This window comes from Miniopterus schreibersii, assembly GCF_964146895.1.
Source record: "Miniopterus schreibersii genome assembly, chromosome: 11".
NCBI lineage: Eukaryota > Metazoa > Chordata > Mammalia > Chiroptera > Miniopteridae > Miniopterus > Miniopterus schreibersii.
Genome location: NC_138111.1, coordinates 31,112,331 through 31,131,021, shown reverse-complemented (window position 1 = coordinate 31,131,021; position 18,691 = coordinate 31,112,331). Strand labels below are relative to the sequence as shown.

At 35.9% G+C, this 18,691-nt stretch overlaps 1 protein-coding gene across 5 annotated transcripts in view; it reads right to left on the bottom strand.

The window, feature by feature from the left end:
• Positions 1-345: 345 nt before the first annotated feature.
• The window catches only part of KIF27 (kinesin family member 27), a 62,508-nt gene continuing 44,162 nt past the window's right edge, over positions 346-18,691 (bottom strand). For 4 of the 5 annotated variants that reach the window (XM_081151689.1, XM_081151691.1, XM_081151690.1 and 1 more), the window contains 5 exons: positions 16,591-16,806; positions 11,674-11,880; positions 9,996-10,194; positions 7,798-7,962; positions 346-3,501 (listed from right to left, as the gene is read on the bottom strand). In XM_081151689.1, coding sequence (XP_081007815.1) covers positions 3,017-3,501; positions 7,798-7,962; positions 9,996-10,194; positions 11,674-11,880; positions 16,591-16,806 — 1,272 coding nt within the window. In that variant the 3' untranslated portion in view covers positions 346-3,016. The remainder of the gene's footprint in view (positions 3,502-7,797; positions 7,963-9,995; positions 10,195-11,673; positions 11,881-16,590; positions 16,807-18,691) is intronic. The other variant, XM_081151692.1, reaches the window with a different exon arrangement.

Sequence of the window (18,691 nt, the reverse complement as noted above, 5' to 3'; positions counted from 1 at the left end):
GAGATCGACTTGTTGTTTCACTTATTTATGCATTCATTTGTTGCTTCTTGTATGTGCCTTTACCAGGGCTCAAACCTCTAACCTTGGCGTATCGGGACAACACTCTAACCAACTGAACTACTCGGCCAGGCCTATAATAACTTGATCATCTGGTGATTTAAAAAGTCACAGGTATGTGCTTAAGAAAATAACTGAAAGAGCAAAATATGTTACACTTGCATTTAATGCATGAGAATTTGTGTTAACTATAGAACCACTAAAGATTTGATTGCTTAGCAATTCATTCTAAGACTTAGTATAAGACCTGTATTTTTTTTTTTAAATAAAAAGACACCCATTCTTAAATAAGGATTTATCACTTTATTGACCTGGACTGATACAAACAAGCCAATTGCCAGTGGCAATCAGGTCCACATTATTGAAGACTGTATTTTGCTGACTCCTTGGACCCTGAGTTCACGAAGATACCAATTATGGAACCAAAAAAAAGAGAATAAAAAACATAAACGAAAGAAAATAAACATTAAAACACAAAAAGCACCTTCACTGATGTTCTTACTGCCCACAGTTATCCACACTTACAGAATTCTCAATACTGTTACCTATAACACTCTGGAGTTAGGGAAAGAACTTGTACTTTTTGGATGCAAACATGTTTTCTTTCAAAGGCTCTGGTGGCACAGGTGGGGGGAAAACCCCATAATGAACAAAAATAAGAAAACCATAAACATTTTACATATATATGTATGTCTGTGTGTATATATATATATATATATATGCAAAAAGGCAAACCACGACAAAATGTCTAGACTAAAGAAAGTATGTGAAATAAAAAGTAAAATTTAGTTAGTAGTATATGTAAAAAAATAATTTTACTTGCCTTGGGCAGATGCTTTAATTATTCTTTCCTTTGTGAGGGCACTGACTAAACTAGAACAACACGAGGTTCACTTCCAGAATATATTACTCAGGATATTATTTATGTGTGTGTGTTTGTATGTTTATATGAACTCTATCATACTATATAAAGGATATATGTTTAACTGGAAGAAAGGAAAAAACTATACCTCTGCTATTTAGAAGTCAGTTCACATTTGCATTATCAAATCTAATCATTGTTGGTTGGATGTAAATTTTCTTGTTTTGTGAGTTGGCTTTCAGAAAAAATGTTTATATTCCCACAGGTGAAACAAATATGTGTCAACTTCTTGGGCAAGCAGGATTCCAGTGTCAGAATACATTCTTATATGAATTATGTCTAAATTATTTACAATTGGGGCCTTCATTAATAAATATGTATTTATTAATATATAATTGTTGTGCTTTGTTAAGGCACTGGCCTTTTGCCATTATATATTTATATACACATTATGTATGATATACATAAAATATATATTATACAAACCCAAAGCAAAAAGAGAAGACTCACTTAAAACCAGAATGTGACTTCAAATAGTCCATTAAAAATAAAATTTCCACGGCAGTTTGTAAACTCACTGTTTGAAGCAGTTTCTCATTGGCCTGATGTTATAAATTAGTTCAGTTCCCAGGTAAGTCCACAGAAGTCTATTTAACCCATAATTTAAATGAATTTTACTACCATGCTTAAGAGATATAGAAACTATGCACCAATTTAGAAGTTTGTATTGGTTTGGTTTTCTTTTCCTATAGGAACTGGTTTTTAGCTATGGGACCAAGGAAGCCTACTCCCTAGGGGCTAGGAACTAGAAAAGGATCCATTAGGTCGGAGCACAGGATGACAGTCTGGGTCCTAGGAAAGATGCCAGGAGCAAAGCAACAGAGAAAAGGGCAAAATAAAAAATTAGCAGCAGCATCAGACGGAAAAAATGGAGTCAGCAAGGAAGTGGGTGACTAATTAAGCAGGCATCTGTACTATAAGTAAGGGTGTTTTTGCTCCTGTCCCACCCAAACATTAATTAATTTAACAAACAACTTTATTTACAAGTGAAAGTTTAGAAAAGTATTAAAAATACATAAATTTAAAAATTAACAAAATTCCTCTCTGGTCATTATAACGGGATGTTTTCTGTGATTGAAAAATATGGTGCAAAAGTACAAACTGTATTATGTTGAGCAAATCAATGTTTGGTTCTTAATTCTAAATGAAGTTTCTATTATATAATAAGGTTTAGACCAAAAAATTTTTGAAGAAAATATTTCATTTACATATTTACAGCCCTAGTGTAGTCTGGCCTGTCTATGTGCAAAGCCTGACTGAGCAAGTTGTAAAGAAAAATCTCAGACTAAGCCCTTCATATTATTAGCTAAAGATCCTCTGGCTAGACTTCAAGCTTTAGAGGTGACCAGATAGCTTTTCCTTAAAATGCTAGAATGTGTTAGTGTTATTCCATTATTGTTTCCCTCTTCCATAGAACTGCACCTATTTCTCCCATTTTTAGTAGCATAAGGAGAAATATGTTGGATAGGGCAGGAGAGAAATGAAAGCTTATATTCCATAATATTAGCAAACCAATAATGTATCATTCTAAAATCAACTGCAGAAAAAGAACAGAGATCATGTTTAAAAATCAAGACTGATCACTCAACTTCTGTGAGTTCTAAGGCCCATAAATTAAGCTTAATCCACAAACCCAGCCAGTTGCCTTAGCCCACAGACTACACTTTGACACAGATTTTTCAGCTGTGCCCATACATATGCAGCAGGTGACTCTCCCTCTGACATCAGCAATATTTAACTGGATCTTTTTAAATAACAAAAACCATATTTGTATTTGAAAATAACAGTAACATAAACATATAATCATTGCATTATAACATACTTACATAATAATATACTTTTCTATTACATAATAATATACATTTGATGGATAGTATAGTTTATTATTCTCTTAGTCTTGTTCTTCAATATGCCTGGAAAAGAATTTTAGACAAATTTACAGGTGGAAATATTTAAATATTCCATTACTTGATAATATTGGAAAATGTGTGTTTGGTTATTATGGAAAAGCAAATTAGAAGTTCTATTAGTAACTACCTAAGTTTTTAAGCCACTTGGTTTCCTAGCTACTTCAATGGAATCAGCCGTCATAGATGCAGCCCCAACTCCAAGACTGGACCGTCGTAATGACAGCTCCAAGGCCGAAATCTGACGTAATTCTTTGCGACACAACTTCACAGGCACGACACCATGAAGCTGTCCCCCATTTCCCACTGGCTGAACTTGGGGTGCTGGTTGACTGTAAGGTTGTGTAAATTGATTTTCATCTATTTCTGTTTTATCCTCATCGCTTAACAAACGCCCACTGGTGGGTGCTAAAGAGCTAGAAACTGGAGGTGATTCTGGGCCGTCTTCCCAGGGCCTCAGAGGGTTTGGTTGTGTTCTTGAGCTGCTTGCTGAACTGTCTAATTCTTTTTCCCTTCCACTTAATTTCAGACTTTCAGTTCTAGATGCCCACTTTAATTCTTCTGAAACCATGCCTGCTTCTTCTGGGTTTAGGACTCCATCTCCAGCATCATGATCTAAAAATAATCCAAAAAGCAAAGAAAATTAGAGATTTCCTCAAAAGCAGGTATTTTAGTCAGGCTATCCTAACATAATTACATTAGTGTTTTTCTTTTTTATTGAGTTTATTGGCCTGACATTGGTTAATAAAATTACATAGGTTTCAGGCATACTAATTACATTATCACTAAATATGAACTGTCTTTCAGCTTTTTTTGTTAAATGATTTCTTAGACAAATAGAAGTGTGAATATGAACTATTCTTATTTTACTTCAAGGCATCATGCATGTGAATAACAGAACTTTTCATTCCTGGAACACAGCTGAGAAGCAGTCTGCTACTGATTTTGGTACTCCCTGGAACACAGGAGTTCACTGGGCCTCTCTGGTGCCCTTCCACCCTACCCTCCACTGGGATCACCACTGGGGATCACATTCCAAATCCTGGCTAAGTGAAGCCAGCACTGGAGAATATTGTCTTTGCCCCATATCTCCAGTGACTCTTCTGGGACTTGACATTATATGTGTGAAAATGTAGTCTTGGTTAGCACTCCTAGCATATAGGTGGGTTCTGCTCTCTGAATATATTGGGAGTTCTACTATCAAAACAGAGATGGGAGCATAGCACCTCAGTGGGGGACACCCTGCTGGAACAAAGCTTGAGGTCCTCAAATCACAGAACCATCAAATAGCAAAGACAAAAACTTGCTTAAGGGAAGTCCACATAGGTACTGGACCTCATATAATGAAAAATGCCAACTTTAACATATGTTGACACAATTACCCATGAACACCAAGTTTAAAAATGTAAGTTGCACAATGGCAGCTCCCAAGCCAAATCTGCCCGACATGCAGGTTTTACATAGCCTATAAAACAATATATGACCCAAAATTTAAAAATTGGAAAGTTTCATATAAAAATATGAATTTCCAACATTTCTAGAAGAAAAAAAAAGAAATGACAATTTCTGAGCAGCAACTGGAGCAGAGTGGCCCCTGCCCACTTACACAATGGCTGCAGCCCCCTCTGCTCACTTTGGCTTCCCTGGCTCCTGCAGGCATGTGACTTCTGATTTAAAATGTAAATCAGAAGTTTTAAAAAGTCTCTCAAAAAAACACATGAACAAGCAAATGACATAGATCCTCACACAGAACTAGCAGATCCTCACAAAGCTGATCACAGATAGTGCTCCCAAGGTTTGCTTCACATTAGAGTCAATAGGAAACTTTTTAAAATCCTGATGCCCAGGTCACAGTGGCACATGTGGAAGGGCACAAATGGGCTCACTGCCGAAGCCCACTCCCAAGCCCACTTTGATTCTTCACAATAGAACGTTTCCCTCTTCCAGAATTTTACCACTGGGAACAAATCAGAGAAATTCACCCAAGGTCACACAGCTAGTGACATAAGAAGTTAGGATTCCAACCCAGATCTTCTGACTCTAGTATCCTCACACAGAGCTTTACAATGATATAAATTGATACAAGGGTAGAGATTTAAATACTTAAACAAGTGCATAGACTGTGTGTCCATATAAACTGACTTTATCCTCACAAAATATGTTAGAAAACAGATGCACTGCACAGAGGCATGACCAAGAAGTGACCACAATATTTGGGTCAAAAGATTAAATTTATGCATTTGAAAATGCTAAAAATACTGTAAGAAGATAAATACAAGCCTGGTAGGCAGACAATGAAAAGACAACTATCAAAAACCAATGAACTGAATACTGAGACAGTTATGTATTAATTAGGATACTGACAATTAAGCATATAGTACTTTTTAGGTAACTCAGAATTTAATATATTTAAATTGCTAATATTTTATAATTCAAACAAATCTTATTTAATATCATTATATTAGAGTAACATTTTGAGATAGGACATATTACAAGCTATATCCCCAATATAATTCCAACTGTAATTTTTTTAAAGCATGAAGAAAATACTGACAAGAATTATACTAAATGTTAATAGTTCTGGAAAGAATTATAGATGATTTTTTCCCTATATTTTCAAATTTTTCTATAATGACTATATATCACTTTAAGCCAAAAATAAAAGTATTTAAGATGTTTCAAGGTAGAGCAGTAAGTTAACTGAAATAATATCTTCAACATTATTAGCAAGACTAGCCCTCCCAAGAAAGTTGGTCAGACGGGTATAATTATCACTTTACATGCCTCCAAGATTATTTAACATTCTTAGAGCCTTTTGTGTTTGTTTCCTTAAAGAGCAGGATGAGGATTCAGGTTTCTTAAACCTACCTACCACCTCACCACACGGTTATTTTAAGAGATGTTTAGTGGACACAGAGTATAAGCATGGGGCATTTAAACACTAGATATCTAATGTCAGATATCTCAAATTTGAAAGTGGGTTTAAGCTAAAATGACCTTATGCTGATTATTCTGTTTCCTACTTAACAACTGTTTATGTTTTAATTTTTTACAAGTAGTGTTTCAAATAAAAGGTTCAGCTATATATTGCAGGCAGTATTTCAAGTAAATGTTTTCATTACATTACCTCTGCATTGAAAATCAGAAAGTTTAGTCTCCTTGGCTGGATTTGTGTGTTTGTGTGCCACTTCTCTATCCTAAGACAACTTCTTCCTAGAATACTGGACCAGGAGTCAGAAGATGAAGAACCTAAGGCCATATTCTTATTACTGTTCTGTTCACAGGTCACTTGACCTCTGTAAGTTTCAATTCCTTCATCTAAAAATGGGGTTAGCCCTGGCTGGTGTGGCTCAGTTGGTTGCAGCATCACCCCATGCACCAAAGAGTCATGGGTTTGATTTCTGGTCAGGGCACATAACCAGGTTATGGGTTTAATTCCCGGTTGGGGCACGTGAGGGAGGCAACTGACTGATGTTTCTCTCTCACATCGATGTTTCTTTCTCTCTCCCCTTCTCACTTCCCCTCTTTCTAAAATCAATCTAAATAAATAAATAAATAAATAAATAAATAAATATAGGGTTAGGAGACACTGGCCTACCTTGAGTTTGAGGAGTAAATGGAACTACTTGTGAAAATATGTGTAAATTATAAAATATAAATATAAGGCAGCATTAGAACTACTTTTTCTAAAATATTACTGTTTTAAATTTTAAAACTATGTTAATTCTGCTTACATTACATATTCAACATACAACTTTTCTTATTTTTTATTGATTTTTTTTTTTAGAGAGAGAGAAAGGGAGAAGGGGAGAGGGAGAGAGAGAGAGAAAGAGAGGGAGAGAGGGAGGGAGGGAGGGAGGGAGGGAGGGAGGGAGGGAGGGAGGGAGGGAGGAAGGAAGGAAGGAAGGAAGGAAGGAAGGAAGGAAGGAAGGAAGGAAGGAAGGAAGGAAGGAAGGAGAGAGAAAGATCAATGAGAGAAACATCAATCAGCTTGCCTTCTGCATGCCACCTACTGGAGATAAAGCCCACAATCCAGGCATGTGCCCTGATGGGGAATCAAACCAGCCACCTTTCCATGCATGGGATGACACCCAACCAACTGAGCCACTGGCCAGGGCTCAACATGTAACTTCTCACTATGCATACATGTAATCTTTCACTGGTCTTTTGTTGTACCCATCTTTAAGCAGGCTTCTCTCTAGATACAAAATAGGTATGTTCTAAAGATTGTGAAGTCAAATTTCATAAGCCATACTTAAAGTATTAGAAGAATATTTTCTCTAAAGGAAGGCTAATTTGTTTATAAAATGTAGAATATATTCTTTTAGAAATATTAATTCCTCTGTAATTGGCAGGCTCAAAGAGGGTACATTCATGGCACATTTTACTTTTGTAAAGTATTTTGTCATGTTTTAGCATTTCATATAGGAAGGTGCTACTTCTATATCTCTACGTATAATTAGGCAAGAAAATATCTTTTGTCTCAACAATGAAAAAGACTTGATTGATCTTAAAAATGCATATTATTTTACCTTTACTTTTATTATTCTCTATTTCACATTTTTGAGTGATAATCAGGAGGCTTAATTTACTATAAAATAGGAAAATAGCTCTTAGATTATAGGGCTATTTTAAGTTTGGGAATATAGAAGCTCATGGCCCATGGCAGGCAAATATTTTCAATATATTTAATTTCCTTCACACATACACATTTATTCATTCATTCACTTTTCCTATGGTTGTCTTATACATAGACTAGAGAACTATTTTAGTTTACAGAATCAAACAGAAGTTAAATATCTAATCCTAAATAACCAAATCAACTGGGAAAAGCTAAACTACAAAGCAGACCACTTTCACCAAATGCTAGAGAAACAGTGTTAGCATGACAAGCAGCACTAAATGTCTTACGTTCAGATGGTACCAGTGGCCTCCGAACTGCTTCTCCTAACAGTTCCTTAAGTTTCTTCTTAAGATCTCTGCTGCTTTTCTTATAGAAATAAAGATCTTTTTCCAGCTGTTGGATTTTATCTTCATATGTTTTTAAAGTTTCCATAATGCCTTCCCTATCTTGCTCTAGAAAACAGAAATTTACATTTAAAATCAGCTTAAAATAAATGATCAAAAATTATTGTATTTTCATATTTAAAGGGTCAGATGTATGTTACAATGTATCTGTTACCTGAGTGTGTTTGTTTACATCTACAATTTGGATTCTTCTGCCTGTAAAATTTTTTAAAATAGGACTGATGCCTTAGTCACCTTCTCTACCCTCCCCTATCACATTTTTATGATTCATAAACACTTTTCTAGCTAGATTTATCCTTAGAACAACAGAAAGTTTTTTTCTATAAAAAGTTCACATTTGGAACTCTGTCCATCAGCTGCATCAATATCTTCACGTTTATATCAGGAACAATGGGTATATGAAGAGTACAAGCCTAAGGTTTATAGGCCCAGAAAGTATACAAGGAAAAAAACTCACAATAAAACAAAAGCCTGTCAAAAGAAGCTAGAAAGATTAACTTACAAAGGAAAACACCTCAAGATAAGGGGAAACAGAATAATATGAGGGTGGGGCAAAAGTAGGTTTACAGTTGTGAGTACTCAAAACATAGGGTTTATTGTATTATTTTCCATACGAACTACTGTAAACCTTTTGTCCCACCCTGTAAATATACAAATATATTTAGATCAAACTCTACAAACAGCCAATTATAACAAAGAAAATTACAAACCAGTAGGACCATTTTATAAATTTACCAAGAGGAAAGAATAGATCTGATAGTCTGTATTTTCTGAAGGTTACTGAGTTCTACTGGTTTTAGAACATAACCCAATGGGGACAGTTTTAGACATTCATAAATATTAATTAGAAGATTTAAGTTATATTGTAGCATAAACTAGAATTTACAGGGTGGGGCAAAAGTATGTTTATAGTTGTGAGTACACAAAACAGTTTATTTATTAATTATTATATTATTTTCCATATGAACAACTGTAAATCTACTTTTGCCCCACCCAGTACATTCAAAGTTCTATTAAGATATCACTTTCAGAGCCTTAAGACAGAACTAAAATAAGGTAAGTAAAGCATGTTTGAATGATATGACCTATGGGATCCTGTCAAGAAAATCCTGTCATCAGGCTATTGGATGCCAATGAACTGGTTATAGAATTAACTTAGAGGCGAATTGCCTCAGCACTCAAATTCATATATTTTCCAATTTTCTGCTTCCTCAGGTTGCTTCTTCCAGATCCCTGTAAACTCATTTCCAGCTATAGATTCATAAGAATCAAGACTAAGCATCTAAGCAGCCTGGATTGAAGCATTACCAGTATTGCGCCCGGGAGTGATTCTGTTGCCATAGCAACTGTTTGTGTACCATTCATATGCCCAGGTAATGTGAGGACTGACTGCTACGACAGTTCTTTCCATACCAGAGTTGATGGATGAACTATTGTGCACTGATAACATTATGTGCCCATCAATGGCAGACTAATTTTTATCTAAGATATAATCTTAATGCATGAAAGTTATAATCAGCTGAAAATTATAACAAGAAATATAGGGTGGCCCCTCAAAAATGTATACACACACTGTGAATAATTATAAAGGCGGTGTTTATTAAAATACATTTCATTTTCAAAATTGAGCTATCAGCTGTTACAGTGTTTATACATTTTTGGGGGACACTTTTTTGGGACACCCTGTAAAACTAGAAATCTGACAGAGCCTATCACTTTAATTTTCTGAAAGAAAAGTAACTTAAATATCAATTACTATATCCTTAGGAGATAGAAAGTTTTCAAAACTACACCACAAAGCCAGAAGTCATCCCACATCTCTACGTAAAAACTACACCAACAACAAACTAACGGGATTGCAGCAATTCTTTTGTGAGGTGCTAGGGACAAGCACAAGGGGTAGCATTTCAAGCATTAATAGCCCTGCATCAAAGGCAGCTATCCCAACATGTGCTAGCCAAAACATGGAAAGCAGAAAAACATACATGTTGGACTTTTAAGTGATCAAATGCTGTCCTATCTTCCTTCCCAAATCCCCCTCCTACACATCACCTATAGAGAACTAACAACATGGCAGGTACCTTGGAAATGATGTAACAGCAACTGCATTTTTTGCTCATGTTCCTTTTGCTGGAGGGTCAGTCTCCGGTCACACTGCAATTTCAGATGTTCCAAAGCAGATTCCAACTCACGAACCATATTATCCCGTTCCAGGATCTTCATTTTAATTTCTTTATTCTGTAATTGTAGTCTTCTCTCAGCTTCTCGCAAATTAACCACCTAGCAAATACATTTTTTGACCTTTTAAGTCTGTCTTACATTGCCTGATACAATAGATTAATCTACTTCTATTAGGCTATGTAAGATGAACTTCCTTAATCACTGTGGTATAATTGGGCAAATGCTTTGTAACATACCCACAAAATAACCTAACAGCCTTTTGAATTTGTTGGAATTCTGAATTGGTAGTAATTTTATTTAAGTATAATGTTGCTCTATTAATTACCCCTCCAACATTTCTTAGACATTTATAATCCTATAGTTTACATTTATAATCCTATAATTCTATTTCTCTAGTCTTAGAAGATATTAAGAAGCTAAAGACTCTTATAATAGCTAGATAATCCCGTGTGAAGTCCAAAATAGATGTTATAAATGACAAAATTTTTTTAAACTCTCTCTCTCTGAGAGTTTGGTTTTAGATTGTGCATGTAGTCCATCGGCGTCTTCTCTGTATTTATATAAAGTAAAAATGTCTGTGTCACAGAGCTTGTTAATAACATAATGATCTTTTAAGGAAAATACTCATTTCTACCAGTGGTTCTCAGGATCAGAAAACCCACTGACCTTGGCCTGAATGCTGTGGGTTAAAAACACTTGATCTAAGAGCACCACAAAAGGGTTACCTGTGTCAAAACCTCGGACAGAACTCCATTTTTTTGCCCTCTGTACACCCGGCAATGGATGCACTCTCATCAATAACAGTAGCTTACTACTGACACTAATTGTCCAAGAAGAGGGCTGTGCACAACATTTTCGCTTGTCTAACAGAATTAGAGCTTTATTTTTAAACTTCAGTGTTTTATTCATTGTCTGATATTCCCTTAAATTGCATATACTTTTCAGAGAAAAAAGTGATCTACTTGTTTAACATCTCATAATACATATCTTTCAAAAGAATACATTAGAGAAAAAAAGATGGATATAGTTCTCCATAGTATGTAACATTTCTGGATCAGTAAATTGTCAAATACATATAAAATATTTTAATTAATATTAAGCATATTCAGGTAAATGCTAAAATCTATTACTGTCTTTGCCAGTGATGCACTTCATCTCCCTATCAATTCACAGGTTATGATGAAAACGTAAATGTATCCGACAGCAATGAAGGAAAGGGAGCCCAAACTTGGAGGCCCTTGATTTTTCCTGAGTGCTGATTAGCAACATCCCAATCTAGGAAACATCGAGAAGCAGTGACTGAGGAATATAGCTTAAATTCTTTTATTTAAAAAATTATTTCAAAAAGCTCCTCTTTCAAAAGGCCCTTCAACTTTAAGAACCACACAGAGTTTGGCCTATATACTTGGAAAATCACAAAGCTTTCAGATGATAACATGCAGTACTATAAAGAGAAATCTGGAGTTACACCATCAAATCTTTAAGACTTTCAATTTCCTTAAAAATTCTAAATAAATGAGAGACGTAAGCATCTTGACCCCTCTTTAGAAGAAAATCCTCTATCCCTCAAAAACTAACCTTATTGAAATATCTGAAGAGGATAGCTCTAATCTCAGTAGGATTCAGGCCAATTAGTTTTTCCAAGACATTTGCTTCACTTTGATAGAGGTTTTGAAATGAAGCTCTGAGTGAGTTCTGGCGACTTTGGATACGTTCATTCTTGTATTCAATTGCAGCTTCCAAAGCTTCAATCCCTTCTTCAAGTTGGAAAAGAACATGTTCTTCCTAGACATAATACAACAGAAATCACTCATTTTAAGTGAAACAGTATAACTTGGACCTTGTTATATACTAAAATCTTACTATGCTACATTAAGTCCTCACGTAATGTTGTCAATAGGTTCTTGGAAACTGTGACTTTAAGCAAAACAACATACATAACAAAACTAATTTTACCATATGCTAACTGATATAAACAAGAGTGAAGTTCCTACGGCATGTATCTGGCCACAAAAACATCACCAAGTCTCTAAATAAAAACCCAAAACACTGCTAATGTTAAACATTGAAATAAATGTGTTATACATAAATTTAAGAAAGATTAATAAAAGCAAATAAGATGATTTTCTAACCCACTGATTCCAGTTCAGTGTTATGTCCTGTCCAGAGCCTGTACCTGCTGCTCAGGGTGCAAGGTCTGAACCCACTCTAGACAGGACATCCTTCCACTGCAGGGCACACTCACGCAGACTGGGACAACTTAGACACATGTATTCACCTGATGTACACAGCTGTGGGACGTGGGAGGGAACCCTCGCAGACGGGGGGACAATGTGCAAATTCCAACAGATAGTGGCCCCAGCCTGCAATCGATTTTTTTCCCTCATCAACGTAATGAAATGACTTCGAACGAAATGACGTTACTCAAGTACCTGCTGTATTTGAGTCTAATGGACATTAGCTTTCTTCTACAACACTTTAAGAAAAAAAAGTTTATTGAGTGCTTGCTATGCTACAGTGCAATTACGTTTGTATACACATATATAACATTATAATCAATGAATTCCTGCAATAAACCTGTGCAGTAAAATGGAAGAGGCAGAAGCTCAGGTGAGTTATGAAACATCCTGAGGTCATACAGCAAATGCTGACCACCAAGGAGTACACTCAAAGCCTCAGCCCACAGGATTAGCAATTTTGTCATATATCTCCCTCCCTAGCTCCTAAAGTGTATATTGTGTCGTGAGATCTGGAGACCCCCTGATGTTTCTTCCAGGATCTATTAAAACAATATATTGCTGGGAAGGAAAGAAGAAATAGATTCAGAATAAATTAAGAACCATTCATCAGAGTCTAGTCGCTAGGGGAAAACACAGTATAGCATTAAAAAAGTGAGAATTTAAGGACATGAAACATTTCATCAGATTTTTATGAGACATTAGTGGAGGAAAAATATAGGCATTAAAAACGGTGGCAGCATAACATTTTTTTCATATGCCAGAGGAAATTTCCTTTGTAGGAAAAAAATATGATGAATACCTGTCAGAAAATCTAGTGGTTCTCTGAACAATCCAAGTAACATGTTATTTGGGGAGAGGGATCCAATCTCTGGTAAGAAATTATTCCGGACTGGCTGAGACCTGGATATATATATCTGTATACCTGCGTATGTGGTGGGGGTCACCTCCATCCACTCTAAGTTCCTTGAGGGCAGAGCGTCTTGTCTGCCCTCATGTCCTGATTGCCTAGCACAGTACCTAGCACACAGTTTAAACTCGGTGTCTACGGAATGAGTTGATGAAGGAGGAAGAGAAAAAAATATTTTCATTACGTCTTGGTTATATGACCCAAGCATTTCCTTCCACTCCTCTCCCCTGCATTTCAAGGAAAATGATGTCTGTATTTCTAATCTACCAAAAGAACAGAGTGACTTCCAGAACTCCTTTTCTGAAATTCAGGGAAATGGTAAGTAATAACCCATCCAGTGGAAGTTCAAATAATACTTATTTTTAAAAGCTATTTTATAAAATATCCTGAAAGATATGTCCCACAGCCATTTTGTTTCTCTGTGCAATCACTAACCATCAAGAGTCATGATTTGAAAATCACTCTATAAGAAAGAAAATAGTATTTACCTTTTAAAGAAAAATAAATTCTGAAAGGTACTCAGGTGAATGAATGAGGAAGCAGAAAATAAAAGTAAATTATCCAAAGAACATATTTGACTTATGAATGCATAGCGTGATTATATTTTTACCAAAAACAAATGTGGAAAGAGTTTGCTTTATATATGGCTGGGAACAATTTGGTACAAATTTAGTTCCTACAGTTTTGGATCTAAGTTAAGGAAGCACCAAGAGAGTAAAATGTAGAACCCTGAGACTAGCCTGCTCCAGTGAGGCGTCAGCATGTAAATATTTGTGGTTCCCCCTAACCCAGCAATAGGTATAGGTTGGCAAGATGAGTGGCAATGGGAAACTGTCCTAGGATGAAAATTTGCCACAACTCAAACCATAGATTACCAAGAATTGACTATCTATCATAGAGCACTCTGAAAAACTTGACTGCGCACCAAAGAGCTTGTTAAAATGCAGTCTTCTAATTCAGCAGGTCTGGGTGGGGCCTGAGGCTCTGCATTTCTAACAGGCTCCCTGGTGATCCTGATGCTGCTGGTCCAGAGATCAGCAATCTGAGAGTAACAAGGATCTAAAGCAGTGGTCTCCAAACCTTTTAGATCACACATCCCAGGCAGTAAAAAAAGAAAAAAAAACTAACAAAAACTTTTGAGTAAGCACTCAAAAGTGAATATTTTTCAACAAGTTATATGTATCTTCCAATCCTAAAACATGAAATTGGAAGTTTAAAATATGAAATAAAGGGATTATAAAAATAAAAATAAAACAAAATATGAAATAAACATAGATATATTTTCTTCTATACCTCAATTACTAGGCAACTGCTCTGCATTATTAGAAAAACAGAGTTTATTTTTTTAAAATCTAGTTTCTGGATTTTACCAAAGGAGGTGATTTGTTTATTTAAATTGTATAGTGATCTAAAACCTATCAATTTTCCATAAGTAATACAATTAGAAAACTTTTGATTTAATGTGGAAAGAAAAAATAATTCCAAGCAAATTTAAAGACATCAGAAGAGCAAACCATTCCACCTAGATTTATTGTCTTGTGTCACATCGGCATCTCATGTTCTCCACCATCTGCTACTGGCAGATCTGGTAATATTAATCTCAGATTGAAAACAGTGAGAGAGCAGAGCCCACTCCAGAGCCACACTAAGAAGAACTAACCATGTGCAAGAAGAGTGCAGAGAAGCTCTAACAACTAAATGGAACCCCACCAACTGCAGGAGGCTCATCACTCCCTTACACCAACCTGGAGTGGCTGCTAAATAGGTAGCATGCACACTCCTCTATTTTCATCACAAAACCCTACATCTTTACTTACAGAATTCCACATGAAAAAGAAACTAAATGTTTCTTGATGACAATAATGGACCCTTTAACCTACTACAAACATAATTTGCTCATTCCCATGTCCATGCCATATTTAACAGTGTTCTATTTACAATGGCCTTTTCTGTATTGGCCCATATAGTATATTATGTTTTTCATAATCCAGCTCAAGATTCCAATCCACCAAGGCTGCCTTAAAATCTTCCTCCAAATGGTCTCTGCATTGCTTTGTATAAATAATGTAATAAGTATGGCTTTGTTATATTGTCTGTAACTTGCTTTTTTATGTTCTTCAGGGTTTAGAGTTTTCTTACCCTTCTCTTTTCTCCAGAGTATGAATTTCTCAAGAGAAGTATAATGCTTTTTGCTTTTTTTTGTTTCTTCCATCGGGCCCAATAACAGTCTTGGGCAGGCAAGAAGTCACTAAATACGTATTTTGCTGTATCTTAGGCTTTCATACCTTCACATTTACAAGCTTGGGCTCCAATTTAAACAGTCTTGAGAAGACAGCCTGAATCTCTGATCCTCTGCATGGCTACCTAAGTTGAGTTATAAAATGGCAGTAGAGGCTTATAATGCCACACAGCTCCCAATTGACTTAGTCTTCAAAACCTTTCGTCAACGCAATGAGCAATAACCTAGTATCATGAAATCCTTTCTCCTGCTCCTTCTTAACCACCCCCTTAACTTCCTCTCATACTTGCTCCAATCTGAAACACTACAAGATTCAGCAAGGTGCATGTTTCCCAGCTACTCACTTTCTCTTAGCAATTTTCTCTTGCTTTGGTAATGACAGGACATCAACAAATATTCTCAGAGAAAATTCTGGCTCAAAAATTCATCTCTGTCTGATCAAGTAAGGTACAGGTACCATTGCCAACTGAGGTAAAATTCTGAAAAAAGACAAAGTCTGGGGCAATTTGATAGCCAATAAATAAAATATCTTTTACATAGTTAAAAAAATAAAGGTGAGAGGAGCTATATGGTCCCTTAAACGAAAACTCTAAACAGTATTTTTATTGGGATTTAAATTTTATGAATCTACCTGGAAGGGACATGCTCCTGAACACTGGGTCTTTCTCAACCAAGGTAGCAAAAAGAATTAACCCTTAATGCCCTAGGCATCCATTGTATGTAATGTATTACCTACTATCATTCAAGAAAGATGCAGAGAAGAGGAAGGTGTGCCTTTTAGAAGAAATGAGAGAAAGAGGCCCTTCAAATCATTGTCTGTTTTGTGAGTTCACATGAGAAACCCCGCAGAGAAAGGCCAGACTCAAAGGAAAGTGTTAGTTTCCCAAACCCCTGGCAATCCAGGAAGGGGCCACGTTCATGGACCTAAGGTCATGGGAGTCGTTAGTCAAGCATGGTTTGTGGTGCTAGGTAAACTCATTACATCTGACAAAGTCTCAAGGAAACAAAGTTCACCAGATGTGTCATTTTTATGTTTAAGTGACAGAGGGAGGAAATCATCCAAGTGGTCCATCATACAGCACTTCCAGTTTCAAAGAATACTGACTTACTTCAGGTGATAACACGCTACCATTTTTAAGTTTCTCGTCCACACTGTTTCTTCGTCTCTGTAGCTGGTCTTTTTCTTTCTGGAGGGCTTGAACTTGCTCTGAAATCTTAATTTTCTCCTCAGCTGTGCTGTTCTGAAGCTGCACATTCTTTTCAGACAACTCTTGGTCCAACAAGTTCAGGCGAGTTGATATTTTCAAACTATCTGTGCTTAAGGCCTAGAAAGATACAATCAACAAGACACCCAAAAAAGTTACTAGAAATCCAGAGTGCGTATAATTAGGAAAAACATAGAGAAAATGACTAAAGGAATATTTTTTTAGCTTCTACATTATTGCTTTCTCCGATGGATTTTTTTTTGGGGGGGGGGGAGCAGTAGGGGAACTTCATTTTCTAAAATCTTAAGTTGAATGCCTTTTTTAAGAAAATGAAAATTCAAACAATGAATTTACTACCAAGTATTGCTTGGGCACACCAGACCACATAGCATAGGTTTTAAGAGGTAGTATTTTTCTTTTTTATTATTTTCTAAATTGAACTTTTCTTCTTTGGCCTAGTTACACAGAGGAATTAATTACATTAAAATTTCCAAGAGTTTGAGATTTGGTTTGTTGTTGTTTAAACACATAATTGTTTCTATTCATTTCATTCTGATCAGAATAATTTTTGAGGGGAGAGGAAAGAGGGAGAGAGAGGGGGAAGAGAGAGAGAGAAACAGAAACATTTGTTCCACTTATTTATGCATTCATTGTTTGGTTCTTGTATGTGCCCTGACCAGAGATCAAACCTGCAATCATGGCATTATTGGGATGATGCTCTAACCAACTGAACTACCCAGCCAGGGCTCTTATAAGTATTTCTTAAACAATGAAAAAAGATATAATCTTTTTATGCTTTTTTTTTTCAGAAAAGCACCCAGTAGTATAAGTGTCTCAAGTTTTCCTTCTGTTTCATTAACACAGCCTTCAAATAATCAATTTTGCTTTGATCTACTATGGGTTTCATTTATTTGTACTCTCTACTTATCTCAGGATGTTCTTGCTCCTAAATATTATATCTTGTTAAAACTATCTGCGGGGTTTTTTTTTCTGTATCATGGAGTAAACTTATTTCCAGAAAAAGATTTTTCTTATTCCTTTTTTTCCCCTTCTTCCTTTGTGACACAGAGCATATCATAAAGGTCCCAGTTTATTTTCTTCTATTTACTCTTGATATTTTAATTTGGTAATCCCCTTAGCTCTTGTTTAATGTTTTGAGGGGCAGGTTTTAAAACTTCACACTGACAGCCAGTGTGACATGCCATCTGGATATAGCTCTGCAACCAGAGTGGTTGGAGGGGGCGCCCCTACCCCTATGTCCAGCAGCCTATAGCTAATAGCTATTGCAACATATTTGGGGAACAGAGGACAGAGCAGAGTAAGTACAGGTCCCCATCCCTGTCTACCTGCTATATTGAGGTGGAGAGATTAAGAGCACACCACTGTCAACTCAGATCTTACTGATCTAGGTTTACTGAACGGCAGACCTAATAAAGAGGCAGGTTACTGATCCTCTCTGTTCCTTGATTCAATAAATAGATTGACCTTGGACTCAAGGTCTGCTGGAGGCAAAGGTTTGGGTAGAAAGTTCTTTTCAAGTCTGGGGCAAGCCAGCTTCATTTTTAGATTTTGTTGTTGCTGTTGCTAATGTTGATCAAAGATACATCAAAAAAATGTATCTCATGGTCCTTCTACTCCCTTCACAATCATTCTTTTTTCAAAACTTGAAATTGAGCCAAACTTCTTCATAAAACTACTTCTCTGATTGGTTCATAAAATCCAAGTCCTCCAGCAAAAATTTTTGTAAAGGTTTCCAAGTCTAAAATTTGAAAAATAAATCTTCATTACATAAAATCTTCTTTTATAGAAACCCTGCAAACCTCTAATTTTGGATAGTAGTGATAGCTAGATCATTTTCAAGTCTATTTCAGATTACCAATGTTCAGTATACAGCATCAAATAATACAATTTATTTTGAAAATATCCACTAAAGTTAATAATAGTGGTTTCCAGGGGAAATAGAGAGTTATTGCTTAATGGTTACAGAGTTTCTGTTTGGGGTAAT